Raw genomic sequence first — 26,998 nt, forward strand, 5'->3', positions numbered from 1 at the left:
TTATGGCTGTGAGACTGAATTTTTGTAGAATTTTCCGAGTGTTGAGCAATGAAGTCTTGGTCACTTTTCACATGAGATGGCTGGCTCATTGAAGGTTAGGACCCCTGCAAAGTCTGGAGCCAGAACTTTTCGGCGGTCAGGTGCGGCAGAATTCGGTCAAGCTCCTGGTCCCCTCGCAACTCAGACCCACCACAACGTTGAGACGCTGTTACCCGGTGAATCCTAGCTCCCATTATTGGGCACTTTAGCTTCCAACCCAGCCTTACAGACGAGACCCAACCCAGCTTTCGGGGGCATTCATTTGTTTCCACGATTCAACGACACTCGATTCTTTTGCGAAGTTTCGGTACAATTTGAGACGCTCTCAGAAGCAGCGTCGCCCGTACCTGTCTCTCGTTTGTTCAACTCTCAGTCTATCAAATATGGCCGACGCAACACCCGTGAGCGACCTCGACCCCTCCTGCTCTTCAGCAATGGCGTCATAGCTAAACAAAGAATGTGTCCCCTCGCAGACCAACGGACCAGACGCGCTGGACGAGACCCTCAAGCGCCTCTCGAATAAACCCGGCGTCAAAGCCACCGTCATCCTCGACCGAGTCACCGGCGCGATACTACGAACGAGCGGTCAGCTGTCGTCCTTCAACGCAGCAACGCTACAGACATCCGGAGGAGGCTCCTTCTCGGGCGAGGGCGCCGCGGCGCAGCAGCAGCAGAACGGCGAGGAGCAACCGCAAGGCTTGGAGGACTTTGCCGCAAAGGTTTGGAACTGGGTGAATGCGTCGGGCACCCTGGTGTTGGACCTGGACACCGAGGTAAGAGGAGTGACACGTCTGTCCCTAGAGCGACTGCGGAACGAATCTTCACCCCTGGAGGGAGGGCCGAGGCTAATCATTTGGAACAGGATGAGCTGAAGCTACTGAGGCTACGAACGAAAAAACAGGAGCTGGTTATTGTACCAGATCCGAAGTACCTTCTCATCGTAGTACATGACACACCGCCGGCTTGAAGAATCTAGAGGTCTGACTCACGATGTTGGCATCGATCGGCGTTTCACGGACTTATCGCTATTGGCTTCACCGAGCGGACATCCTTTAGGAGGATTTGCGTTCGCCAAGCTGGAAGGGCAAAGGGTCAGGATTGACATGCTCATTGGTCGACTCCAAGACCATCGTATTTACAAATACGCAGGAAAGGGAAACTGGAAAACCCTCCTTCAAGCTGCCAAGCTGCAAGCTCTACGCACATACACATACATGGAGAACAAACAAGGGGGGAAAGAGAGATAGATAGCTGCTCTCGGCATGGACGGTCGAGGCGGGCGCGATTACGAATGATACCCTGATATTACCATCCGCCACGACCCTCCAGCATATACGTCCGGAATGAAGCCGGGGCGGGTGTTACGCGGGCGATCGCGGCCAGGGCCGCGGCCCTGCCGGATAGCTCGAGATGAATGCAAGAAATGATGGACAAGTGCAAACTCAAAATGATGTTCGAAGCCATCATCGTTTCGTGATATAGGACAAGGCGGACAGCCTAGCCCAGCCCAGCCCAGGCCCCCCGCGGAAGCCATACCCGTCAGCTCCGGAAGCTGGGCATTTCCCTGCCTTCCGCGACAAACCGTCCGAGCCGAGACGTCCGCTTCTCCCCTGCCTGGTTTAAAAAAAATTAACATTAGCATTCTGACACTTCCAGCTCTGAAGCTAAAATAGCTAGCCTCGCAAACCAGGTGTGGCACCACGGACATGAGCTCTATGTCATCCGGGAAGCTCAGTGGCTCGCAAACATATTGGTAAGCCCCCACCCCCCCCCGAGCTTGGTTGGGGCTTTGGGTGCGCCTAGAAACGTGGCGCGACACCGAGTGAACGGGAAGTGGGCTAGAACTAGGCCGGGATGAGGCGCCGGTTCGGATTTGGGAAAGTCGAAGTTCAAAACGTTGACGGGCAGAGGTTGCAACCACACACCCCTTGCCCCCCCCAAACACCTGGGAATTAAATTAAAGGCCCTTCCCCTTGAGGAAACCACCAGTTTACCACCACCACCCACGTCGCTTTCTCGCTTCAGTGTCGCTTCGGGCTTGTCGACCAGTCGGCGGTCGAGGATTTGCTACGTTGGCGACAATCCCAGTGGATGCCGGCGAGGAATTTGGCCCGGCCATACTCCGAACTTTTTTCTCTCTCTCTTTGCTAGCGCACTTTTATGTATGAGCCTTGCCTGTTGTTTTGGAAATCTTTCCTCCTCTCGTTTCAGTAACTTGTGGCGAGGTCCTGCCGAGACTCCGGGGGGCTTACTAGGCTCGCTTGCTCACGCCCTCGTCCTCTTCCGTTCTGGCCCTTCTCGTGTAAACTTGTCATAAAGGGGAGATTGGGGCTCCTTTAGAGTTTCCTTTAACCTTTTTCTTGCGTCCTTCTGGACGTTCTCGCTTCTATAGTAGCATGTCAATGTCAATATGTCTACGGCGTACGCAACGCACCAGGGCCAGCTCTGTTGCAACTCGTTGGTGTAACCCGTTCCGTTTGGAAGTCACCTCGGCGGTGGGCTTTTATTTGAACTCTGTTAGGGATGCGAACTGGTGTTATAGTCAGGGTTCAGAATTAGTCCGCGGGACGCAGCTCTCTGCTTCCCGAACTTGTCAACTTTGTCAAGAGACCTTTCTGATGATATGCCTTCCTTCCCCTTTCCGGCTTGCTGGAGGAACCGGACCTTCGGCTGAGAATAATACAACCTTCTTTCTTATTCGTTCTCTTCCTCCTGCCTCCTGTCCCCCTTGCTCCAGTGGTATGAGACGAAGATGTTCGAGAACAATGGAGAGAAGCCCAGCACTGCTCCCTTCGTTGTTCACGTCGCGCCCACACTCACCCCCGTGACATGTCGTCTCATGTCCACAGTCCAGGTAGATCCAGGCCCACCAGCTGCCCAGTGCTCATGCTCTCCGGCGGAGACCTTCTCCCAAGCCACGACGACGGAGGCCCCCCTTGTCAAAGAAAGTATGTCCCATGTTCCGTTCGGTCCTGGCGGGAAGGGTAGAGCAGAGCTTGTCGTTTTGCCGCGTGAGGCAAGCTTCCCGTTGTCTTCGTTTCGGAAATCGTGCTTGAAATAGTTCCATGGATGTTCTCAATACTAGACCCTCTCTATCTATGTAGATTTCAGAATGGTCACGAGGGGGAGGCAAATTGGGCTGTAAAGTTCAAGCTAGAGCTTCACAGCCAGAAGTTCAAGGTCATCCTTGTGTTCAGGGACTCGGTTCCAATTAAATCCCGCCATTTCATGGTCGGCTCGGCGGCGTTCGAAATGCTGGTTCCTTTGCTAGACGTTCGAGAAGAACAGCCGAAGGGAAGATCTTTAATGCCAAGGGGAGGCGGGCGGGAAGAAGTTCAAGGTCTTCAAGGTCTCCGAGCCACACGCAAATAAGACGCGACATGGTACCTCCGTAATACGCTATTTCTCTGCCGTCCGGCCCTAAAACCCATTGGTGGCAAAATGCGTGCTTCGGCTTGCAAAGGAAAGTGATGTGCGACGACTGGGCCCGGCAAATGGGTTTTGGTTTACTGACGATGGTGGCGTTCAAGTTCTGCAAGAAATGTCAAATTACACCATCTTTGCCGCACAAGCGTGGTCCTTGCTAATTCGAACCTGGCCCTGCCCAGAATTCTTTTGCACTGGCTGTACGGAGTACTCGATTTTTGACCTTTTAGCGGCATATACGAATCTCGTGGTATTCTTGCTTTTTGGCCCTTCTCTTTAATGATGCGGTATGTGCATTCTTTTTCTTTTCTTCCGGTATTGCCCAACCGTATCCGGCATGAGTGAGGGTCTTTCGGGGTCAGAATCCCACGATTCCGGTGAGTATTGAAATCAAGGCTTTCCGAGAAGAGCAGACAACGCAACATCAACCAGAGAAGAAGCCCACCGCAGCTGCAACATGATATCCAATGAGACAGACACCGTGATCCATCGTCAATCCTCCCCTCCTCCCCTCTCTGGTTTCCCACTGCCCAAAGGAGGTGGAGAGGAGCGATGCTGTGTGGGCTTGCGGATCCCCGAAACTACCTAATCAGAGATCTTCCCCAAAAAGACGAACGAGACCCTGTCTCGGAGGGCCGCGAGCTGGCGAGCATCGTAGCGGCTCAAGGCAAGTTGGGTGGATTTCACATGCACTTTTCGATGAGCGAGAAGGCTAGACCTAGGCCAGCTGGTTTTACGGATACCTGCAGTGTAGTGTGATTTTCAGCTTCCTGAATCTGGCCTGTTGCAGATGTTTTTGCGTTTCGTAACTTCCTTCGTCTCTTTTTCCTCGACCCCATTACTTCCCACGAAATGGCTTTTCTTCATGATTTCTTATTCTTTCTTCATCACCAAGCCCATCTAGAAGAAACTCCACCTGTTTGTCGATGACGAGAGAGGGGCCCCCTAAAATGGTGTTTTGTTGCGGCCGTGATCATGGATCTCCTTTCCCTTTACCCGCTGCGGCTGTCTGATGTGTGAGAGAGAGAGTGTGTGTGTGTGTCTGCGAATCTTTTTCTCTTGCCTCATGTACCCCTGTCGAGTCCTCAGTGGACATCTCTCGTTGGTGATGGACCTGCCGGAGACAATGCAAGACCGAAAAAGATGAGCGGCGGGCAGAACGCACGCTATCATGCAATCTGACATTAGCACCACTGCAATGACGAGGTGAGGGAGGGTATAATTCGGTTTGCGTTATACGGGATAAGATGAAGAGAAAAAAAAAGCACAAGCCGCCAATTTCAAAATCTGACATTCCTCTCCTCAGCCCGCGCCGTGCGACATTTTAGAATTGCCATTCGAGCTGGTCGTCATCTTGTTGATCTCTTATTTTTTTTCTGCCTCGCTGCTTTATCATCATTACACCATGGCAATTCCAAGGCCACGGCAACGCGAGAATGGCGAAGCCGGCCGCCACGCGGGAGTCCGGGTGGAGCCCCTAAGATATCCTAGAGGTTTACATGGAACTGGGCTCCTGGTTTTCTTGCTGGGCTGAGCACTCCCCGATGAAGTCACAACGCAGCAAGTTACACAACGAGGGATGGGAGACTGAAAGAGTGCAAAAACACACACACACACACACACACACACACACACACACACACACACACACACACACACACATAAAGTCCATGCCATGCCTGCAAGACGCGGAACGCCCACTCTGGCACTCACACCCCTCCCCCCTGGTCCATCTGGATTATGGGGTGGTAGAATGACGAACGAACGGGAAGCTGAAGCTCGCTCTGCTTCCATAGGGCGTTCTTTTTTCGTCTCTTCCCTAATCTTGTAATCTTGCTGATCTCCCTTTCGGTGCTTTTTCCTCTCTGCTCGTCCCTGTCTCTCTACCTTTTTTTTCTCACTCGACATGGGAGCATTGAAGATCTGAGACTGCCGTTCGTTCTGCCCACCCTTTTCTTCTCTTAGCCCGGGGTGGGAGGGGGAGGGGGGCTCATCTTCCTCGCTTCCCTCCACCCCCAGAGCTCTCTATCCCAGGGTATGCAGCTATATTCAGATACGTGAAAAGTAATAGGCACGAGGACGCTTTTCCCTCTCTCTGTTTTTCTCGCTCTCTTTGCCGTAGCGGACTAGACAGCCAGATCCCCTCCCCCCGGTGCCTTGTTGCATGTCGCCTGCGGCTAGGACGAGGGGTACACCAACAAAGTGGATATGGCTTCTTCTGCGGCCCCCCTCGTCGTGTCCTATCCCGTGGATGTCTTATCCCGTTACTGTCCACTGGTCCAGTCAGAAGGGGACCCCCTTCGTCGAAAGAGTCGAGCCCAAAGGGCCCCAGGCCCAGCCCAACAAATGGACTGAGTGAGTGGGAGGCAGAGAGCGTGTCCAGCAGCGCAAAGAGGGGAGTGAGGAAAGCAAAAGAAAGAGAGAGAGAGAGAGAAATAGTGGATGATAACAGATAGAGAGAGATACGGATACAGAAAGTGTTGTTCTTGTTGTCACTCCCCTCCAAGTCCAAGTCCACCCCTGCCTTGGCAGACCATCGGCCGTGTGTGTCTGTCTGTCTCTGTTATTGATTCGCATTCATTTCTTGTTTTAACATCCTGCCGCCTTGCCTCTCATTTGCTGTAAGACTGCATCTCCCACTTCTTTACTTCTGATTCTCATCTTACAAGACTTGCCCCCCATCCCCCTCCTCCTCTACTTCGTCTCGATTTTTTCCCCCTGTTTATTATTTCACCTGTCTACGGCCTTTCGACGCTTGCCTGCCTATCGTTTACTCGGGCCTGCGTCCACTTACATTGCTTGCAACAAGACTCGGACTCAACACCGCAACTCGGGGTTTCACTGCGACATTTGAAAGGTTACCTTGCAGAAACCTGAACTTGCATCATTCCCGTCGGCGATAAGACGTCGGGGCTTTCCCTCCACCACCATCGCCATCACCACCAGCTCCTCACACGACGCCACTTTGGATCAGCCACCTTGGAGGATCAGGATTACGCGGTTGAAAGGTTGTCGAAAGAGCAGAAGAACTACAAGTTGCAAGAGAGTGGGAAAGATTCTGAGAAAACAAAGACGAAAAAGAGACTGGAAACTTTACTTTACCTTAGGGGAAGAACAGGGACGAAATCGAGACGAATGAGACGAACACGACGGCAAACTTCGTCCCAACCCACGACTAACACAATCCGCGACTGGTATCTGTAGCAGAAGCAGCAGCAGCAAATATGCCGTCGTTATCACTCCTCAGACGAGGATCCAAGGCACACGACCAGCGGCCGTTATCCCCTTCGAAGCGCCAGCCACGACAACAACAAGAAGCCCGACCACCGCTTTCGCCGCCACAGGAGAATGGAAGGGAGGCGCCGGCGGGCGGCTTGGGGATCGGAACGGGCGAGGCGGAGCGGGAGCGCAAGTTCTCCAAACGGGATCTTTTTGGAGGGCTGTTGAGTCGCAGCAAAGGCCGGAGTGTCAGCAGCAGCGCATCGACGCCGGCTTCGTCAACAAAGTCTGGACGGGGTCCCGGTGCCGAGTCACCGACGAAGTTGCCCGTAAGTTTGCCTTTCTTCGTATCTATATGCGTTGTTGTCTGTAATTCCTTTCTACACCAAACAGTCGGCTCCCTTCGGAAGGTCTTAGCTTCCCACATTTCGATCGATACTTCGATCTCGTCAGATCGCCAGCGTCTTCCTCGTTCTATTTTCCACCTTTTTAATGGTCCTGTACCCCAGTCTGTCTTCTCAGGCATGGTCCCTGAGATGAGGTGCTTCGAGTCCACCTAGTCCGACATCCCCGATGTCCCCGGTGCCGGAAAACTGGAAGATGAGGAAGTTCCTCAGAATAGCAGCGGCCATACCGGGAAGATGCACGCAACGCAGCAATGCTGCTTGGACACAAACTTGCTTGCGCATAGCTTACATGCTTTACCCAAATCACACGCACCTTTCCCTCACTACCACCCACCATAACCCCCCCCCCCCCTTTTCCCTCCGTGCTGTCTCCCCCGCACTCTCAGACCAGGTCCGGTTCCCGCGTCGGTGTCGGTGGGTTTGTCTTGGCCAAGGCTGGACATTCCGTGCGCCGTAGACGGAGATGAAAACACAGACAGTGGAAGAGGAGCATCTGCACAAAAGTGAAAGTGGCAGTGGCAGGTCCCTGCCTGTGCTTCTCGGGTACTCTACTGTGTATACTCGGTAGCTTCCTAAGGTAGTTCCAAGCTCCCTCTCTGTCCCCACCTCACCGGGCTGCGGCTGCATCTTGAGTTCTTAGGTGAGGATACCTCGCTCTAGGTACCTTACGTAAGGCTCGGAAACGGTGGCAGTGACGGTACTGCGTAAGGTGAGGTAGACGGCGCCACAGTCTGCAGCACGACGCACCACAACTGCACCACGACCTCATTCCCCTCTCCACCGTGTCACTCCCCCGCCATCATCCTATGCAATCCATCAAATGGGAGCTGCATCAGGCCACTTCTGGTCTGCCCTGTCTTGCAATCTCTGCTTTACCCATCCATCATCTCATTGCTCATCAGTCTGCTTGCTTGGCCATCAGCTTAGGTTGCTTGCAGTGACGTCCTTCGAGATGTTCATCCGCTGTTCCAGTGTTCCTTTAATTCTTACTTAATACCTTCTTCCCGAGTTTCCAAGCCTCCGTACCTACCTACCCCGTTTCTCAGACTCTGACGATCTATACCTCCGTTGCTCCCTTGCATAACCCGTCCCTTCTCTGCCGCGTGATCAGCTTCCGAGACTCCAATTCCTGTCCCCTCTTTACTTTAGTCAATGTTACTTGTATAACACACCCCTTTCTGTCTTTCTCTTCGTCGACAGTCTTTCTTTCTCCAAGTCTACAGTTTCTTTTGCAGTCCATTGCTGCCATCATCAGCCACGTCTTTCCAACGGTTGAAGACAAAGACGTCGTCTCCCGTTTACCCGCAGAGAAAGCAGACCATCATACCAACCCAACCAACCATCTTGTCCTTTCCAGTGTCAAAACTTAACACCAGCTCTTCTAATTACCCCAATTGGGCCGCGTCTCTTTGTTCAACCGTTGTAAAAGCCGTTGTGTCTCACCAGCAAACCCCAGGTTTCCCCTCCGCAAAGCAGTGCCGAGTCCCGTTCCTCTCGATCGCCGCCCCCTCTCAACCCCAATAAGCCACTGCCTTCCCCGCCTCCCTTCGTCTTCGACAGCGCCGACCAGAAAGCCAATGGCCCTTCCGCCAAACCAGTTCTGAAACTGACGAAAATCATGGCAACTCTCAGCGACGACGACGTTGAGAAGCTCTTCTCTGGAGCTCCTCAGTACTTTGCTCGCTCCGAGGGCCATTACACCGGCGCTCCCCACCCATCTGTCGCCTTTCCCTGGGACGAGTCGCTTGAGATCCGCGACCTGACCGACCATGTCCAGATCGAGGACGCCGCCTGGAGCTGCATCACAGCCTGGCCTCATATCACGAGGGACATGAACTCCAATCCTGCTGCTATACGGTGCGCCAAGGAAAGGAAGCGAGCCCATTTCTACCCCCGATGCCGAGAACGGCCTAATATGCTGAGTATGCAAGGCTTGGAGAAGGGCACAATGGGGTACCAGGCGGCTCTGGAGATGCCTGTTGGTGATGCGCTTCAGGAAGAGCAGTTCGGCTTCGACAGCATTGGGTCCAAGGCCAAAGCTATCGTCGAACAGCGCCAGAGAATGTTGGCTTCCAAAGACGGACTTCGCCGTTTGGAGGAATCGTCCATTTTGGATCAGCTCATTAAGAATGGCGCCAGGTACAAGGAGAACAAGGTCCACAGAAAGATCCACAACACCCTGTACAACGAGCTATTCCTGGGCATCCTGCATCCGCCGACCCGTGTCATCGACCACCATGACCCCTACAGCCTGTCTGTACAGATCTCGGCGCTTGTCAAAGTCCTTGCTGCACCCAATGTTTGGATCGACTTCTCCCACGTGGAATGGAGAATCAGACTGGGTCAGATCCTCTGGGGTTCCTTCGAAGGCGACGAGCTCGAAACGGACGTCGAGATCGACGACGCTGACAGCAACGAGGAGCGCAAAGAGGAGAGATACTGGTTGTTGCTTCAGATTCTCCTGGCGTGCGAGCTGCTCATTAGGCTAGATGCCATTACAGAAGGCGAAGAGCTCGGTATCGAGAGCATTAGACCCACCGAGATTAAGCGCTTCGAAAAGGATGCAAACTCAACAGTCAAGTGGTCATTGCACTTGGCACGCGCCTGGCTGGAGAACATTGAAATCATTGAGCGAAAGGTCGATCCAGCGAATACTCAAAAGCGCAACTCTGGCGGATGGCTGGCATCTTTGACTGGGAAGATGAGCCTTCACCCAAATAGCCATGCTCATTCTCACGGCGACGTCTCCGTGTACACCATTCAGGGACGGTACAGCGAGAGACAAGTCAATGGCTTGACGAATTTTGCAAGAAAGCTTCGCTGGCCCGATATCGAATCAGACACATACGCCGAGCAGATTTCCGAGACAGTCAACAAGGTATCAGAAGCAACGCCGATTCACACGCCTGCGGAGACACCAATGAGCATCGACACAAAGAGATCATCTTATTTCGGTGGCGGTCGGACAGAAGCGAGCGTTACTCGACACCCGTCCGGGAAGCACAAGATCTCGGCAGCTTTACACCCGTCGGGATGGTTATCCAAGTCTTACGTGTCCGGCCTCATGCTTCCAGGCGAAGGACTGTACCACTTGATCATGACCACTCTCTTGGAGAACGACAAGGAGGCAATGTCCAAATTGGGCCCGATGGCAAACTTATGCGGTGGTTTCGTGTATCGCGGAAAGAGTTTCTGGAGCACGGCTTGCATCATTGGCCGCGTTCTTGCTGCTGGCGCTGGCTCTGCTCAATGTATGGGATGGATCTCGAGCGATATCACTCCCCAAGGACATGGTGACGGCTGGGTCAATATTGATGTTGCCGAAGTCTGTGGTAAGTGACTCTCTAATCAGCTCTCCATTGACGTAGACTAAACATCGTTGGCAGATGACATGAAAAAGACAGGCAAGCAAGCCCGGTTGTGGGGTAAGACTCACGTCGAGCGCGAGTCTTGTGTTCTGGGTGATGCGGATCCCAGCTCGGTACTCCCCGCGGATTTCATCATCCCTTATGAGAATAACTATTCGGAGCCGCCTCCGAGCCTGAGCATTTCCTTGACGTCGCTCAATTTATCTGCGCCCGTGGACTCAACCCGCACCACTCCGACTGAGGAGACGGTGATGACCCCATTCTCGGACGTGACCCGAGCTCACGAACTCTACACATATCCGGCCTCCATCTCCTTTTCTGTCGGTCCCAATGGCGGCGAAGCAAAGGAGCACCAATTTTCACTGATGAAGGACATCCATTTTGTTACGGCTCATCCTTGCCACCCGTCCTCCCACGTCAGGGTCTTAAGGTCCCCTTCAAGCCCCACTATCCAGCAGATCGACGTGGACGGCAGCGGCATCGGCGGTGTGAGCTCAAAGCCGGCCACCATCACGGGTAAGAAGAAGCAACTCCTCTTGAGATAGCCACACAAACTGACCATCATCTAGGACATCCCCTGCACAAATTCTTCACATATACCGTTATCCACCTTTCAGAGCTTCTTGAGAAGCCAGACGCCTCGCTGGATACTTTACTCCTCAACACGTCATCCGTCCGGCGTCCATCTCTCACTCCCACCATGAACACCACACCTCGTGTTCTGGTCATTGACTGTATCACCGGCTTCAAGCGTCAGGCCCCGACGCAAGAGACTCCCACGTCTCCCATTCTCGAACGTACCGCCAACGGTGCCAGCCTTGCGACGACCAATATGCACCTTGAGTCCCGGCGCCGCCAGTTTGGAAGTGACATGGAGGTCCTGGTGAGAGCCTTCTGCGCAGAGAAGGGCTGGAATGCCATCATCTCGAGACGCCGGCGGGGTTGCCTTGCATGCGCCATCAGAGAGGCCGGCGCTCTGGCTTGGAAGGTCATCATCCGCGTTGACTAGTCGCTTTTCTTTCTTTCTACTTTGTCTTGAGACCGTTTAACCCTTTCTTGTGTGTACATAGTTGTGGACGATCGACGGAGATCAAGTCATCATTTCTGGCGTCGGGGTTATTTTTCGATAAGGGATACCAGGGGTACACACGCACACGTGCACACACGAGAGGCATGCATAGCGTTTGATTTTGTTCGCGGGAACGACTGAAAAGGGGGAAAGGAGAAGGAGATGGACTACCTAGGGTGCCTGCATTATTACGTCTGCGAGCTGTAGTGCTGGATACCCCCAAGCCCTGATATAATACGCTGTAATGATGCATCCGCCCCTCCACAGCCCGTTTGCTATTATGTGACTTGGTTCTCAAGGTTCGCAGTCTTTAAGTGCGCACATATAGTGTGCATGCGTGATGATTTAGCTTCAGCAGTCTGCGTATCTCGCGTAGCTACCGTAAGTACTTCAAAGAACCAAATTCTCGTCTAAATGACATTGCCGATTTGGGCAAAACTGGCATGTAACTAGTCATCAAGTGACCGACCCGAAAATGCACGACAAACTAGCAAGCCCCTTTGAGGCCTTTGGGGTCTGGCCTTGTAAATGGTATCATACCAAAAGAAAAAGGATTGGATCCCTCCCGTACGCAAAACATCAACTACCTGATGACTGCAGGCGTCATCCTACTCAACACACATTCAAAGGTCCTTGCCATCAAACCAGCTGTTGACGCTCCACTCCTTCCAGCCGCGCTTCTCACCAGGGAGCTCGATGGACTCGTACTCCTCCTTAGTGACCTTTTGCCACTCCTCGAGGGGGATCCAGCCAATGTAGGCGCGGTCACCGAAGCCGCCGATCCAGTAGACGGACGTGACGACGAAGCGAACCCACTCTGACTCGTGGACGGGGCTGCCGGGAAGCCAGTACTTGGAGTCCGGGTGCTTGTTGACGAAGCAGTGGGCGAGCTTGAGGGACGAGACGGGGTCGGCGGGGATCTTCTCGAGGTAGCCGAGGAGAGAGAAGCGGGGGAGGTTGGCGGCGGAGTAGGGGACCGTGTCGGGGAGGGCGGTGGCCGCGGCGTCGGCGTCGGAGGAGGAGCCAAAGATTCTGTTCTTGAGCGAGGAGAAGAGGGAGATGCGCTTCGCGGGCGGGAAGGGCGGGACCCAGTGCATGGAGAGGGAGATGTTGGAGCCGGCGCGGACGTTCTTGAAGGACGTGGCGATGGTGATGGCCAGGATGGTGGGGTTGCCCTCGCCCTCGCAGTCGGCGACGTAGTCCATGAGACCGATGGGCATGCCGGAGAGGTCGCCGCCCGAGGCGGAGTGGGCGCCTGCTGGGAAGACGGTCGCGAGCTCGGCCAGCTTGGTCACGGCGAGAATGCGGCGGCCCATGACTGCGGACTCATATGAGGTCGGAATGCGGTTTGCGTCGGCACCGCCCTCGGGGTTGGAGAGGAGGTGCTGCGGCATGCCTGGCTCGAGGACAGCGGTGGCAGCGGAGGCAGCTAGGCCGGCGAGGATGGCGGATGTCTTCATCTTGTTCTCAAGTTGGACAAGGCCGAGAAGAGGAGATCTGGGACTGGTTTAACGGTAGGCGGGAGAGGGTGTAGTAGGAGGAGGATCTGTCGGGAAACGGGCGTGTGCGAGGTTTTGTAGCAAAGTCCTCACTTGAGGTGCGTGTGTGTGTGATCGGTCGGTCGGTCGGTCGGAAAGGGTGGGATGGATCGGATCGTACGAGCTGCTCGTGGTGTGAGGCGGTCTCGGAAGGGTTAGGACGTAGGGCCAAGATATTTGGGAGGGAACTATTGAGCGCGAGTACGGCGGGGACGATGTCTTCTTTGGGGAGGATTCTTCGGCGTTGGGGGATGGATTGAAGAACAAAGAGGATGGAATGGATCCGCCTGGGCAAACACGAGTACCAACAACGTTGGTAACAGTCAGAAGAACGAGTCGGGTTTCGTAACGGGCGAGGACGGGGAGGTCGGTCTGCAACGGTGGTGGGCTGGGGTCAGTCAGAAGGTTAGGTTACCTCAAGTTGGGTTTAGCTGGGCAACTCCGCAAGAGAGGAGATGGGCGCATGTGATGTCTGGGATGAGACGCTTGGAAAGTGGCCCGGGGTTAGATCTGATAAGCCAAACGGCGTTTAGCGCGACAACGACCCAAGCCTGACTCTATCCACTCCGAGCCATGCGAGCATGGGGCAGGGCTGCTGGCGGCTGTACGCAGTACGGATACGCAAGGTGAAATTTCTAGGTCTTTTTCCCGAAATTGTGGGCTGGCGAAAAGCTGTCTTGTCCGTCTGCCTGCAGGTATCTGGGTTGCATGATCATCTCCGGCGTCTAGATGAGCAAATGCTGTTGGTGTACCTTATGTATCTGCAATCCCAAGACCAGGCAGAAGGTGAAGGCACGGGATGAACAGCCGCCAGTGTCGTCGGTTCCATTCGGTCCAGTGTTCCATGGCTATCAGCTTATCAGGAGGAGGGGGAAACAGTGCATAAATCAGTTTTTGAATGATTTAAGCCTCCAAATACACACTGTACTAGCTTTTCTGAGGTGGGGGGAAGGAGCGGAGAGCCAGAGGGGTTTTGGGTGAGGAAGGCACTGACGGTACACGATTAGATGGCAGAAGGCGCCCACTTATGCCAGGAATTTTCCAGGAAGGAAGTACTGGTCACTCCAAAAGGGTCTTCTCATTGCCATGTGCTGATTGGTGCGCGCAACTTGTCCGTTCGCACCTCAAGTCAAGTCTTTTCAGGGAAAGGCGTAGGTCACCTCACAAAGACCACCAAAGACAACAACTGAGGTACCTGACCTACAACACCAGTCAAGAAAGACTCAAGCCCTTCGACTGACAGGTAGCAGCAGAAAAAAAAAAAAAGAAGGCGCGCCTTTTTGCACACAAATTCAGCACATACTCAGGGCCCTTCACCCAAGACGAGGCATTTCATTTGCCCCTCAGTCACTCGATTATCCAGTGTCGACTTGAACAAGGGTATATGGTGAGCCCAGTCTCCATTCTTGCCCCGCTGAAAATTCACTCTCAACTTCCTTAGCATTGAGGGACTTGGGCGTCCACAGGTGAGACTGATCAGCTAGGGTCCTTCAACACCAACGTGCTTACAGTACCTGTCTAACGCCGACTTCACACTAGGCCTCACAGCTGATTGCCATGGAAGAGGAGACCAACATGGCAACTTGGAATGGTTTGCCTGTCGAGCTCAAGGGCCTCATTCTCGAGCACCTCGCCTACGGAGCCGTCGCCGAGAGACGCTCAAAAACATCAAAGTCAAAGAGCAAGCGTCATGACATGGGCAGCTATGCAGTCGTCTGTCAACAATGGCAGAGATTCATAGAAAAGATCAACTTCAACAATCTCGAGATCAACTCCGCCAAGGATCTCTCCCGCTTCGACGAGATTCTCCAGGACCCCATCCGTCGCTCTTATCTGCGCCGTATCTCACTTCGCATTGAGCTGCCTCGCTATAACAGCAAGCTGGCCAAGGTTCCTGAGACAGACACTGAGCAGAATGAAAATGAGATCAAATTCACTCAGGGAATCTGGAATCTTTTCGACATCCTCAGTAAATGGACCCCTTCGGGCCAGAGTGTCGAGTTGGAGCTCAGCGCCGCTTCGCCCAGTGATAAAAACAAGCTGTTTGGTGAGCTGGGCTTGGATCAGGACGGCAACTCACGCTTCTTCGACCACGACCTAGACTTCTGCTTCATCACCGCCGGCTGCGAGCAGGTCGGACGACATGGTCTCCCTGAGGTCTCAATCATCAACAGCTGCCAGATTCTTCGACGCAACCATCGCAACATCTCATCTCGAGCATTGCTCAGCATCATCTCGAGTCTGCCTAAGCTCGAGGAAGTCCGATTCGAGCCTTGGCATCAAGTTGACTTGGAAGCACAGCTCGAAGTCGACTCTGGTATGCCCCTTTTGTCTCACCACCCACAGACCTAATACTGACTGACATTCTTAGATTATGCCCGTACTTTCCCTTTCTGGCCTTCCCACATTAAGCGAATTAGCATTTTTGAGCATTTCGATGCTTTCAACGATGGCCCGGAAGCCGAATGGGAGGATGCTGAGTCTGTCGACGACAATGACGCCGACCCAACCGGTGGAGACATCGCTCTCCCCATACCCCCCGACGGTGCGGAAGAAGGAGGCGACGTTGCCCGAACCTCATGCCCCAGCCTTGGTCACAATTTGGGCTTCCTCAGCTTGCAGGCCGAGGAGATGGCCGTCTCGAATGTCTCTGACGCGACCGCCTTCTTTCAAGGCCTCCTCGCACGCAAGCCCGTCTGGAACAACCTCCGCCGACTTGCGCTTACCTCCCACACGATGATTGACGGTATCGACCACGAAACCGTTAATGGCATTCTGCGTTCGATCGCCAGTGCCGCGAAGCACATGCCGGCATTGCAGGTGCTGGAAATTTACAAGACCGACCAATTTGGAGGTGCCGTCTTCCGCTACTCCGTCGAGATATTGTCGACAACGGCATCGTGGGAGAGCACCTGGGACTTTCACATTGGAGCCGACGTGAAGGCTGCGTGGGCTGAGGTCGCTAAGAAGAACACTCCTCACAATATTACCTTCCTTCCCGAGATTCGCCAGAGCGACTACCGAGGCCCCTACGTATTCTTGGACGAGAACCTGAAGACGAAGGATCTGATCATCCACCCGGCATCGTTGGAAGATATGCTGTCCAAGAAGTTGGATAAGTGCTTGGCCTGCAATGGATACTGCGCCGACCCCAAGAGCGAAGAACAGATGTGGGGTTCTTCGGGACTCAACAATGCTTGAGCAATTGAGAAAGATCCGATGTATACACACGAGAACATGTCTAGATACCCTGTAGAGTACGAATGTTGGACGGCTGCGAAGATGGATAACGGAAAAGTTGGCGTAAGGGGAAAGCGAACATCATCAAACATTGGTTGATTAGCACAATAGATCCTTCTATCAGTCATAGCGGAAACACAACTGGCATCCTGAGTCACCGTGGTCAGTCATGTCTCCTAGCTACTCGTGTCCACCAGTGTTACCTACAGGCTACGACGAACGTTGTTCAGCTGGCGTTGCTCGCCGATGATTCATCTCGCCAGCGCCACTGCAAGAGCTCAGACCACCGAGTGCTGAGCGTGGCTCATGTTGTTGTGTTGACAACCCCTAAGGCCGAATTTTCCGCCCGGACCACCTCTTCCGGATTGGGGCGGAGGCAAATGAAGGAAGGTGACTGGCTGAGTACAAAAAAGAAGGCAAGCCCCCTCGCCCGCCCTGTTCCTTCTCCACTCACTACACGTGACGCACAGAATTACGAACCGAACCCCCAAAATTGTCCAGGCCCGCAACCCTCCCACGCAATCCGACGCCCATTGCCCGCGCAGAAGACGACAAGCCCGCTTCTCGATTGCATCGACAACCAACTCACCGAAACACCACAGCAGCAACTCAAACCGCCACAATGGGAAAGGTTCACGGATCGTTGGCGCGTGCCGGAAAGGTCAAGTCTCAGACGTAAGTCTTTTTTCTTATCCGCGAGAACAGAAAATACCCCCCCGTGCATCTGGGAATCGAGGGTGGCAAACCGACGAAAACTTTGGTCACCACGGACGACGATGAGGGGGAATGCCGGTCGGGAAAGAGAATGGACAACAACACTACTCATTCGACGATCTACGACGGGGGGGTTTGATCTCCATCGAAACGACGACCGACCGGGAGACGGACCGTGTTATTTTTAATGATGAAATGTCGAACCGTGATCGCTGACCACTGCAATAGCCCCAAGGTTGAGCCTCAGGAGAAGAAGAAGACCCCCAAGGGCCGCGCGAAGAAGAGACTCACATACACCCGCCGTTTCGTCAACGTCACCCTCACCGGAGGCAAGCGCAAGGTACGATTTTGATAACAAGTCCCATGTCTCTCGATGACCCCAGATGACTAACTATGGCTGCTTTGTAGATGAACCCTAACCCTACCTCCTAAGCGCCTTCCTCTTCCCACATGCATTCGATACGACTCTAGGAACGTCTGGGCCACTGGCATGAGGGTGGAATCGACGGGACAATCAAGTTCAAGGGTGGTTGGCGAAAATGGTGAAATTTGGGACAAAATGCCGTCGTGGTTTCGGAAATCTTATCACGCCCCTCATATCCCTCCGGTTTCCCTCCGCCTGACGACGGCTTGAGGAATCCCCTACCGGTGTGGCTTACTTGAGTCCGTCTGTGTGTAGATTGATCTCTCCCGACCCGACGAAAGCATAAGAGACAAACGAATGCGTATTGCAGAATTCGTAAAAACTATTTGGTTTTTTTCTGGCATTCAAATCGGAAATGGGGAATACTCGCTTTATCTTTGAACTTGTCTTTTGTCAAACTTTGATGAGTGCTCGCCCATGCTTGGGGAGAAATACACGGATTTCTTCTGCCAACTCTATGACTTGTGCTCAAGAACTGCTGTGATGACATGCTGCACAACATTTCTCCCCGGCAATTTCCACGAGCGGAATGTTTTGCCCATATGCTGAGAGACAATATAGCACCGGACCGGAGGTATTAGCTTGGCTGCTATCCAGATTTACTGCACTCGATTGGGTTATCTCTATCGCGATATCATCCGCGGTCTATCTGTAGAGGACCTACCTGTCATGATTGACTCGCGCCAGAGGCATGACAGCGTGGTGACCTTCGCCAATTGTATGATATGCCAGGATGGAACGGAGTGCTAGCCATGCATGCATACTTGACGAGGCAAAGCTTGGGGCGCCAGCCCGAATTCCAGGCTGTTCCGGACAGGGTGATCATGACCTGCTCGGCTTTTGATGGGAAACGGAGGCATTTCTCTTCGCTGTATGGGCCTCAGGACGGCAGGTTTATTGTTTCTACATCATGACGCGCATTGTGTGAGGTCCCCTTGTGTGTCTCCTTCTCGATGGCCGATGGTGGAGAGTGCGGACTTGACTGAGGACTTGGGAGGCACGAACATCCTGGCGTGAAGGCATGAGAGGATGCCGATAAACGATGAGTTTGCGTCTCAAGCGGTGTTTGTGAGGTATAGTATAGCATGCCGATGTTGAGCCGGCGAGGGAACCGGGGGTTGGAAGGGGCAGTGCTGAACTTTGATGTATCTATCCCATCTCAGTAAAGCATGACAGTCAAGCCTACGGGATAATCTTCAGCCAAGTACACTTCCATACCGGAACTTCTGTGCAACGTCCTCATCGAGTTCAATCAACATACACTCTTTGCGGATTTCCCTTCTTCTGTGCGAGATGACGAGGCGGATTTCGTCGAGCATTTATACGCAGTTCATGCCAGGACTAAGCCAGGGAAGCATGTGTTCAACAAGTGAAAATCAAACGGAGACGGCGCCTCGGGATATGTTCTCGATGCGTTGGAAATCGAATGATAGACCTTGAGCTTGTTCATTGCGCAGTCTGGATCAGTTCGTATGACTTCAGCTTCGATTTTCGGGGATGAAGATACCGTGGCGAGAAGCTAACGAGCGGGACTTGAAGTGTTCGTATCGCATGTCCTGCGAGTTGGCATAGCCTCAAGACCCTTGGGATATCTGTGACTGTAATACGGAATTCTGAACCTTGTCCTGTGCAAATAAAGTATGGGCTACCCTCGGTGTCAGATGCTGTGACAGATGCCTCCCGCGTTAGTTATGGGAGCGCCAACTTCGAGACTATAGACGTCTTTCAATCCATGTTCATGATAAGTTGTTCCTCATAATGTATTATTTACGGAATCAGGACTGCGTTGTAGCTACCTACCCACGTTGGCGGTGTCATGTCAAACTTCCGTCCATCTCTCCAGCATGTGGCTACCCACGAAACTTAACACTCGTCCGTCTTCACTTTTTATGGATACTCAGCCCTTCCCGTACCAGGAGAGAAGATATAGTGAGTCTTATTTGAAATAATATTCACTGCCGAATACTACAGATGCCTTGATTGGGCTTGCAGATTACGAAGCCCTCTAGGCAGGACAACCATATCTTCCAGCATCGTGGCTTTGGGACAAACTCATCCAGCCGGAAGGTCATTTTACAAGGTGAACACGCCGCCGTTGATTCAATCAACAATGTCCTCGAATCCGTCAATATAGTCACACCAATCCACGTCGTAGTATATCTCGCAACGACACTCTCTTTGAATAACAGCCGGAAGCCAACTGATACGTACAATAGGCTAAGACAAGTTACACCGCGAGCCAAACCGTGGAATCTTTGCCACGGGGTAAGTCGAACCATACTCGAGGAACTCGCCCACATTCAGGCCACCAAACTCAGCCAACGTACTTAAACGTTTCCTCCGCCCATCGAGGTGCCCGTTCAAGTGTCGTCAACCCGCCCGGAACGACGCACGTGCCCCCACTCGGGCCCCAAGACGTCCCCGGGGCCGTGGAATGCGGGGCCACATAGACGCGCTACCGCACCATCACCTGTGAGCTTGGGCGAAGGACACATCCCGAGTTGCTGTAGATAAAGTACTTCTGTCACTTGTGAGCTCATGAAGTCAGATACATTTTCTAGAGGCACATAGGATGTTTCTCAGATCATTCGTCACATACAATGAGGTTACTATAATCAATCGGTGAAATACATATGGCTGCTACCGCTATGCCTGCTCCATAAACACCATCCCATGCCATTGATCATCCGTTCGAGTCAAACTTGCGTCACTCACTATTTCAGCAACACCGCCGTGTTGCCAGAAAATTTCCAATATTCCACAAGATATACAAGCCAGGTAATGTCGAGATAAGTACATTGCAGAAAGTTATGACAAATCCGAGCTCCCAGCCCGCGAAGGTCGCCCTGCTGCTCCCGAGCCAAGGTCATGCAACAGGCTCCGTAAACTCTCGACCAAGGGCGGTAAAGGCTCCGAAACCACAGGGAAATTGTTCCGGAAAATGTCTCTCGCGATAGAGAGAACCACGCTCGGATTTGAAAGCGATTCCACGCCATCGGCAGGGTTTCCGTTGATGGTGATGCCAGGTACTCCGCGGTCAAGCTGGAGAAAAGCTCTGGTGTCCCGGTTTTCGTCCGAATCCATCAGCGTGTATCCCGACGTAGACCTGCTAGTGCTCATGCCGTTGCCAATTTCTTGGTCGGAACCATGTCTAGATGCCGAACATGATAGCAACCCATATGCCCATAGCGTGAGACATGCGTAGTACACGGCGATGGCGTTGAATTCACGTAGCGACGCAGGTGGAAGCTGGCGAGCATGGTGAAAAATCTGACCAGCATGCCAAATCGCGTAACGTGCCTCGGACGTCCTTACCCAGCTGTCTTCCAGGCTGGTATAAGTCCTACGGGCCTCGTCCTCTCCCGATTTGCCAGCAAACGTCTGCAAGATGTCGGGAGAGACGTGTAGGAGCATCATGAGAAGCTCTGACATGACTGCAAGTTGAGCTGTGGGCCGCTTTGATGTGAGGATCATGGTTGAAAAGTCGTTCAAATCTCGGTAGAGCTCCTGATACTGTGTTTTGAGCCACAGGCGGTGGGTCGCATTCCTCTTGCTCGAGAGACCATCAGCATAGAACTTGATGGCTTCACGATATGCCGCTATCTGACCCCAGTAGCCATGCAGCAAGGCCATGTAACACAATTCTGTATCGACCAGTTGGTCGAATTCGTCCAGAATTTCAGTGCAGTGCATCACTTCTGATACACGTGGGATGATGCGGTCTGGGGCTGCGTTTGTTTTGGCGACATACACGTTCCTCCATTGCTCAGCGGATCGTGCTCTCCATAGATCTCGAGAAGCAGGAAGGCTGAAGTTGAGTTCGGTGTAAGACATTAGTGGGTTTTTGCAGAACCCGATAGAAGTTTGAATATCGTGAAAGAACATATGCAAAACAAGGCGTTTGTAGGATTCACGCTTCGCAAATTTGCGCCACTTCGAGTCCAGGACCTCGGGGGAGTCTGTCATCATCGGGATCATAGCCGAAGAGTCTGGTGGGGCCGAGAAGTTTCCTGCACGTCTGAGCATAGTCATCGGGGGCTGCAGGAAGCTCTCCGCAATTTCCATCTTCCGCTTGAAGCCACTCCAGATGCCAATATCTAGGTTGAGCATGAATGCTTGGAGAGCCGCCAGTTCTCGCGTGAATGAGTTTGAGCCTTCGAACTAGACAATATTAACAAGATAATTTGCTGCAAGGCGGATGGTCAAAGGGGCTGTCGACTTACCAAATCTGCCAGCCCAAGCCGGAGCACTTCATGTAGCGAGAACCCGAACTGCCACACAGCAGGAATGGAAATATATGTAGCACCGCTGGACAGAATACCAGCAAGTAGTTCTGGAATAGCAGCAGCAGCATCAAACGTCGCCAGATGAATCCAACTGTCGCTCTGGTGCTCATCGTGGATGAAATGGGCTTGCACGAGGTAATTCAGGAGATCCAAAGAAGGGAAAGATGGTGTACGTGTGCGACCGCCTTTCGAGACTGTGCTAGCTACCACCATGGCCAGAAGACTGTCTCTCGAGAGGGAAGTCATCTTTAGCTTCGTGCCCGGAGTATTGATGAGCTTATCGAAAGCGGGGGAATTAGCAAAGGTGCCGTTGTCAAGAATGAGCTGCTCCTTGTCCTGCGGTGACGCGTGATGCAGCGCGTAATCCTTTGGCCCCGGCTCCCACAGCCAAGGCGACCGTTTGAAGGCCGCGTGTGCCTTTGACGCATTTCTTGTGTTTGATTTTGACCGGCTGGTTGTAGTGGACTCGGGGGTTTGGTTGATCTCAGGTTGTGGGATGGTTATGGCGTCAAAGTTCAGGTCCCATGAGGAAAAGTCCATGTCCTGGAAGTACGTGTGTACTGGATTGAAGTTGACAATATCGTCCATCACCATGTCCATGACAGGGTTCGAAAAGCCATCGTCCATGTAAGAGGATGCGTCCAGATCATGGCTCATATCGGGGTTTGGTGGCATCATGACCAGTTTGGAGGCCGTATAAACGGAACCTGTGTCCATGCTGCCGTTCATGTCGACGCTCATATGCAGTGTTGATGTCTCGGAAGGGCTGGAGGCGCCATCGATTGACGTCCGGTGAGGATGCGTACGCTTCGAGGGGACTTCGCATGGTAAATTCTTGGATCGACAGCGAGAGCATGGCTTGGCATCCTACAAGTGTATCAGCCTACTGGTACTTTTGGGCGGGACTATAGTTTTTCCCGGAGGAAAGAGGGGGGGGGGGAGGGTTACCTCGCATTTTGACTTGGAAGCGGCACAATTCAGGCACGCCTCGGCAGCCCGATCGCTCCTCCGTATGAAGGTTCTACCCTTGCCTGTATTATCTCGGTCGTGGGTTGTCTCATGACGGGTGAGGAGGTCGGCTCTATTGAATCGCTTGGGACAGCGGGAGCACTGGTAGGGACGAGCATTCTCATGAGAGCGTAGATGTCTCGTCAGATGATCGGCCCGCTCGTAGACACGCTTGCATATATGACATACATGTGTCGAAGAGGGAGAGGTGTCGGATGTGCTCAGTTTGCGTTTCCCGGGCTGTTGGGGTAAAGGTTGGGCCGATTGTTTCGGCAGTTCCGGCGGGGAATAGAGGGGGTTCAGCATGTCAGAGCCGGCGGCATCGCAAAGGATGTCGATGCCGTTCATGGTATGTTTGGCGAACGGTGGGCGGGAGGGAGGAGAAAGATGTAGATGGGGCCGGAGGTTAGATTGAGTTAGGTAGAATTGATGATGAGCTGCAGAGGCTCTTCGCGCAAGTCTTGCGACGGCAGCGGCATCAGGGAATTGGGCACCGGGAAGTGGCGGGGAAGTTTACCTCAGGACGGCAGCAAAGTGGAGCAGTCGAGCTCATATTCTGGGGGAAGGCCCGCGGTGGGCAGGGCAAGAAACACTGAGCGGGCATGGCCGCACTGCGGGCACGGTAATTGGCATGTCACGGCGGCCGGGGAAAGGTAACTCCACGCACATATTTGTATGGAAGGGTACTTTGCCCAACCTCGACGCTCATCTGTACCTTTTTGCGGGGTTTTAGGCCCAAACCTAAGACAGCCTGGATAGTGGAAGGGGGGAAATACATAAATACCCAGCGCCAATGGGGACCAGAGCCGTTGGATTTTGCCTTGCCGTGGTTGGCTGCGGAACCGGAGCAGATGGTCAGGCTGGAGGACGACAAGACGGGACGGGAGCGTAATGTCGATGCTCGATTCGCTCACACGTTGTCGAGAGTCTAAATCTGACTGACGGTTCGTTGCAACTCGTTGCACTCGAGGACCTTGCACACCATTTCGTGTCGAGTCGGCCCATGGCTGTTTCTTCCTTGTGGGGTCGACAAGCCTTGTTCATGAATACGAGGCGGTTGAGACAGGAATAAGGAACAATTCGAGAACAAATACCTGGGACTCTCTGAGAATAATGGAACTGAAAGCCCTCCGATTGACGTCTCTGCTGCATTGCTGGGCATCGAAGACTAAATGTCATCATGGCGGACCAAGTTCAAGAAGAAACAATTCCTTTGATAGGGACAAACTCAACCAAAACGAGCCGCAATGACAACCTTTAGGGAGCGACGACATCCTAGAGCACTAGGATAGGTCAAGTACTAGCTCCACAACGGTCTATTGACGACTCCCACCCTCGCTACACTTTAGTAAGAGTAGACCGGTAGTGATGATGATGACATTGACGTGAGATTGGTGGCCCGGATTGATGACTTGCTCCTGCTGGTCATCTGTCCTCTATTGCTTTTCTTCGGGTCAAGAACTTTCCATGACTGAAACCCATTCTGAGTCTTGGGTTCTCCTGTTTGACAGTGAGTGCTAAGATTATCACAGAGAGGACCCATAGATCCACAGGTACTGTCCCGTCCAGAGTGTCCGGTTGCGGACCGGAACGATAAGGTTTGCATATCTGATTAAGATACAGCAGGACCCTGGAGGAGATGCACTCCGTTGCCATAAATAAAGGTGATTTGGGGGGGGGGGGGGGGGGTAAATGAGATATTTGTCTGGGTCCTGGGTCCTGGGTCCTGGGTCACATCTAAGTGCGAATTGTCATTGTTCCTTGAGGTACAGTGGGGTGTATTCTGACTTCAAATTGTGTCGGGGCTCTCTGTCGTGCGTGATTTCCCCATGGCCCGCTGGCAGGCAATTTGATTCTCAGGTACGGACAGAAGGAGCGGATTCCCGTACTCCGTACTTCGTATCCACCCAGTTTCGACAACTCACGTGAATGAATCCTGCTCACAATTCACAACTCACTTGAAGAATGAATGAAGAAGTTGCGATTGAGAGTGAGGCAGGCAGGTGGGGACCAGTGCTTCAGATCGGAAAGTGAGGGAGGAGCGCATTCGAGACGCGAGCCAATCAGGCAGTTGACACAACAGACAGCAGGTGCCATCGAGGAAGTTGTCAATTCTCAACTTCTCAACCCAACGCAGCCTCAATCCATCCTTGCTTTTTCTTCCCTTTCTTTCACCAGCTCTGGCTGCCATTTCTTCTGTCACTTTTCCACTCCTTCATCCTCTTTGCAATGGAACTTCACAGTGCTGAAGCTTGACGTCCCTCCGAAACTAACGGTGAACACTGCCAAGCATCGTCTCTTCACACCGGTGTAGTAGCTACCCTTCCTTTCCTCCTTTTCCTCATCCAACTCAGCTTGCCGACCCCTGAACAAATCACCAGCGCTTGCAGACATACCCTGTCTCGTCATATGATGCGTCCAACCAATACCTTACTCTACTCATCGCTGCGATTCAGTATACCGATTCGATCTTCGCACAGCCTGGCGCTATCCAACCTGGAGGGAATCCTCACCGCGCGGCAAATCCATGACATCTGGGCCATGACCACCCGTGCTGTCACTTATGACGGTTTTGCATGTCTTACGATGAGAGACATGACCGCCCATACAATTCTCATCTTTCCCTTGCCAACCCGGGCACTGGCATCTCCCGCAAGGCGGCTTCTCAGGACCCCGTCACGATCCGTCACGATCTGTCAGAGACCCGGCAACCCACACTCTCTGACTCTTGCCATGTCGCCCAAAGTCATTCCTGGGAGCAAGACGTGCTGGGACACTACGAAGCTAGGGACATGGACCTGGATCTCAGCTGGAATGCACCTTCCTGGATGCCGGCCCTGCTTTTTGACAGGCCTCTGAACTCCCTGTCGAGTATTGCAGGACGTCCACTCGTGCGTCCTGCACGCCGTTTGGTGTAACGAGTCTGACCCAGCTGGCAACTCCAAGCTACCTTACAGCTGTGTGTGTCAGTGGAACCGTGGGATCGGGACCGATTGGGCTGATAGGGGACCTGATCGCAACACAACCACCTGAGCCCACGCAAGCCCGAGGTCGGCCATGCATCACCGCTGTTTCCGTCCTCCACGCCGACCTCCCATCCCCGTTATAGCCCGTCGGTCCGCAGCTACAGACACAGCTACGAAGCCCCGCGCCGCAATCCAGAAACGACTTGTCATCACTCCAAGGCCTGCACAAGATGCAGCTCGCAACCTTATGCTGAATATGGTCATTAGAATCGCCATCACCTGCCAGGTTTCCATCCAACGCGATACTCTCCTCAGAGAGACTGCTACCTTAATCCGCACTTGATATCCAGTGCCAAAGTACCTCTTTGCTTTTCGACTCATCGTCTCTTTCCCCTTTCCAACTGCGATACCACCTCGATCTTGAGCGATACACACATCAGGGGATCGGGTTTCCCCCCATGCAACGACAGGCATTGCTGTGCCCATTCGTCGCAAAAACGGGCTCAGCACCAGCCAATACCACACCCCCGGTGTTATCTCCGAGCAAGCCACAACCCGCGTCCCGTCCGGCACTGTCGCGATCGGGGCCATGCGATGTGCTCCGGTCCATACAGGTGTCGTCTGCCTGCATCTGAATACTCCGTTCTTGGTCCCAAGATCGAGGGTGGAACCTGCACAAAGGTACACACCACTCGAGTCCCGTCGCCGTATCCATACCTCTGACATCAATTCCGATTCGAAACAGTCAAGGTTCAAACAAGTTGCGAAAACGAATAAAGAACCTGTATGGTGTCTGATTGAAGCAAGTATGCCGAAAGCGGCTACCATTACATTTCCAAACTCCCCCTCCAGGCCCAAGCCCAAGCGCCAGTTGGTTTGCCCATGTTGTTCTTACCCCTCTGCTCACCCATCTCCCGCCCATTCTACCCCTCCGACTGTACATTCCGATCTGAAAATCGGACAAACATGGCTCGTTAACATTACAGGGCCAGTACCCAGATTGGCCCACCCATCGATTTTGATCTGCCCCCTTTTTTCCCATTCCCTCCAATGAACCCAAAAAAATGACGGAAGAAAAAAAAGAGGATGAAAAGAATTCCTCGTACTCGAACAAGCACAACCCCCTTTGGTCATCTCATTCTTGCTCGCACACAACCCCTCAATCTATAGCCCTTGTGTGTCGCCGTTCGCCGTTGTCCCGGGGTATCGTAATTGTTTTAGTGGTTCCCAATATCGCATCGCAGTCCCAGCTATATGACTCTTGATCGGGGGATTTCAGCGCTGTACAAGAGTC

General features: G+C 53.2%; 13 protein-coding genes across 13 annotated transcripts; 8 read left to right on the forward strand and 5 right to left on the reverse strand.

The window, feature by feature from the left end:
* Positions 1-76: 76 nt before the first annotated feature.
* Positions 77-1,286, forward strand: CLUP02_08635 (uncharacterized protein; the record flags this gene model as incomplete). Its single annotated transcript, XM_049287621.1, has 5 exons — positions 77-215; positions 285-440; positions 526-812; positions 902-952; positions 984-1,286. The coding sequence occupies 5 exons, from the start codon at positions 77-79 to the stop codon at positions 1,284-1,286; spliced, it is 936 nt and encodes a 311-aa protein (XP_049144764.1).
* A 179-nt stretch (positions 1,287-1,465) lies between these two features.
* Positions 1,466-2,356, forward strand: CLUP02_08636 (uncharacterized protein; the record flags this gene model as incomplete). The annotated part of the gene is made up of 5 exons (XM_049287622.1): positions 1,466-1,512; positions 1,541-1,636; positions 1,696-1,792; positions 2,029-2,126; positions 2,251-2,356. The coding sequence occupies 5 exons, from the start codon at positions 1,466-1,468 to the stop codon at positions 2,354-2,356; spliced, it is 444 nt and encodes a 147-aa protein (XP_049144765.1).
* Positions 2,357-2,449: 93 nt separating this feature from the next.
* Positions 2,450-4,054, forward strand: CLUP02_08637 (uncharacterized protein; the record flags this gene model as incomplete). Its single annotated transcript, XM_049287623.1, has 5 exons — positions 2,450-2,500; positions 2,777-2,987; positions 3,056-3,312; positions 3,503-3,612; positions 3,898-4,054. The coding sequence occupies 5 exons, from the start codon at positions 2,450-2,452 to the stop codon at positions 4,052-4,054; spliced, it is 786 nt and encodes a 261-aa protein (XP_049144766.1).
* Positions 4,055-4,148: 94 nt separating this feature from the next.
* Positions 4,149-4,759, reverse strand: CLUP02_08638 (uncharacterized protein; the record flags this gene model as incomplete). The annotated part of the gene is made up of 5 exons (XM_049287624.1): positions 4,149-4,246; positions 4,357-4,410; positions 4,462-4,474; positions 4,538-4,658; positions 4,734-4,759. The coding sequence occupies 5 exons, from the start codon at positions 4,757-4,759 to the stop codon at positions 4,149-4,151; spliced, it is 312 nt and encodes a 103-aa protein (XP_049144767.1).
* A 989-nt stretch (positions 4,760-5,748) lies between these two features.
* Positions 5,749-6,042, reverse strand: CLUP02_08639 (uncharacterized protein; the record flags this gene model as incomplete). Its single annotated transcript, XM_049287625.1, has 1 exon — positions 5,749-6,042. One exon carries the CDS (start codon positions 6,040-6,042, stop codon positions 5,749-5,751), a length of 294 nt encoding a protein of 97 aa, XP_049144768.1.
* Positions 6,043-6,689: 647 nt separating this feature from the next.
* Positions 6,690-11,468, forward strand: CLUP02_08640 (uncharacterized protein; the record flags this gene model as incomplete). The annotated part of the gene is made up of 5 exons (XM_049287626.1): positions 6,690-7,013; positions 7,478-7,537; positions 8,548-10,423; positions 10,478-10,975; positions 11,029-11,468. The coding sequence occupies 5 exons, from the start codon at positions 6,690-6,692 to the stop codon at positions 11,466-11,468; spliced, it is 3,198 nt and encodes a 1,065-aa protein (XP_049144769.1).
* A 683-nt stretch (positions 11,469-12,151) lies between these two features.
* On the reverse strand, positions 12,152-12,988 carry CLUP02_08641 (uncharacterized protein; the record flags this gene model as incomplete). Its single annotated transcript, XM_049287627.1, has 1 exon — positions 12,152-12,988. One exon carries the CDS (start codon positions 12,986-12,988, stop codon positions 12,152-12,154), a length of 837 nt encoding a protein of 278 aa, XP_049144770.1.
* Positions 12,989-14,623: 1,635 nt separating this feature from the next.
* CLUP02_08642 (uncharacterized protein) lies at positions 14,624-16,267 on the forward strand (the record flags this gene model as incomplete). Its single annotated transcript, XM_049287628.1, has 2 exons — positions 14,624-15,383; positions 15,438-16,267. 2 exons carry the CDS (start codon positions 14,624-14,626, stop codon positions 16,265-16,267), a joined length of 1,590 nt encoding a protein of 529 aa, XP_049144771.1.
* A 661-nt stretch (positions 16,268-16,928) lies between these two features.
* On the forward strand, positions 16,929-17,452 carry CLUP02_08643 (40S ribosomal protein S30; the record flags this gene model as incomplete). Its single annotated transcript, XM_049287629.1, has 3 exons — positions 16,929-16,981; positions 17,249-17,360; positions 17,429-17,452. The coding sequence occupies 3 exons, from the start codon at positions 16,929-16,931 to the stop codon at positions 17,450-17,452; spliced, it is 189 nt and encodes a 62-aa protein (XP_049144772.1).
* Positions 17,453-19,288: 1,836 nt separating this feature from the next.
* On the forward strand, positions 19,289-20,005 carry CLUP02_08644 (uncharacterized protein; the record flags this gene model as incomplete). The annotated part of the gene is made up of 6 exons (XM_049287630.1): positions 19,289-19,373; positions 19,454-19,577; positions 19,634-19,709; positions 19,763-19,837; positions 19,895-19,916; positions 19,980-20,005. The coding sequence occupies 6 exons, from the start codon at positions 19,289-19,291 to the stop codon at positions 20,003-20,005; spliced, it is 408 nt and encodes a 135-aa protein (XP_049144773.1).
* Positions 20,006-20,252: 247 nt separating this feature from the next.
* CLUP02_08645 (uncharacterized protein) lies at positions 20,253-23,086 on the reverse strand (the record flags this gene model as incomplete). Its single annotated transcript, XM_049287631.1, has 3 exons — positions 20,253-21,605; positions 21,668-22,597; positions 22,679-23,086. The coding sequence occupies 3 exons, from the start codon at positions 23,084-23,086 to the stop codon at positions 20,253-20,255; spliced, it is 2,691 nt and encodes an 896-aa protein (XP_049144774.1).
* Positions 23,087-24,083: 997 nt separating this feature from the next.
* On the reverse strand, positions 24,084-24,344 carry CLUP02_08646 (uncharacterized protein; the record flags this gene model as incomplete). The annotated part of the gene is made up of 1 exon (XM_049287632.1): positions 24,084-24,344. The coding sequence occupies one exon, from the start codon at positions 24,342-24,344 to the stop codon at positions 24,084-24,086; it is 261 nt and encodes an 86-aa protein (XP_049144775.1).
* A 970-nt stretch (positions 24,345-25,314) lies between these two features.
* On the forward strand, positions 25,315-26,726 carry CLUP02_08647 (uncharacterized protein; the record flags this gene model as incomplete). Its single annotated transcript, XM_049287633.1, has 7 exons — positions 25,315-25,652; positions 25,709-25,788; positions 25,848-25,990; positions 26,055-26,263; positions 26,319-26,385; positions 26,450-26,578; positions 26,691-26,726. The coding sequence occupies 7 exons, from the start codon at positions 25,315-25,317 to the stop codon at positions 26,724-26,726; spliced, it is 1,002 nt and encodes a 333-aa protein (XP_049144776.1).
* Positions 26,727-26,998: the final 272 nt, after the last annotated feature.

Source organism: Colletotrichum lupini, chromosome 4 (assembly GCF_023278565.1).
Source record: "Colletotrichum lupini chromosome 4, complete sequence".
NCBI classification, from domain to species: Eukaryota; Fungi; Ascomycota; class Sordariomycetes; order Glomerellales; family Glomerellaceae; genus Colletotrichum; species Colletotrichum lupini.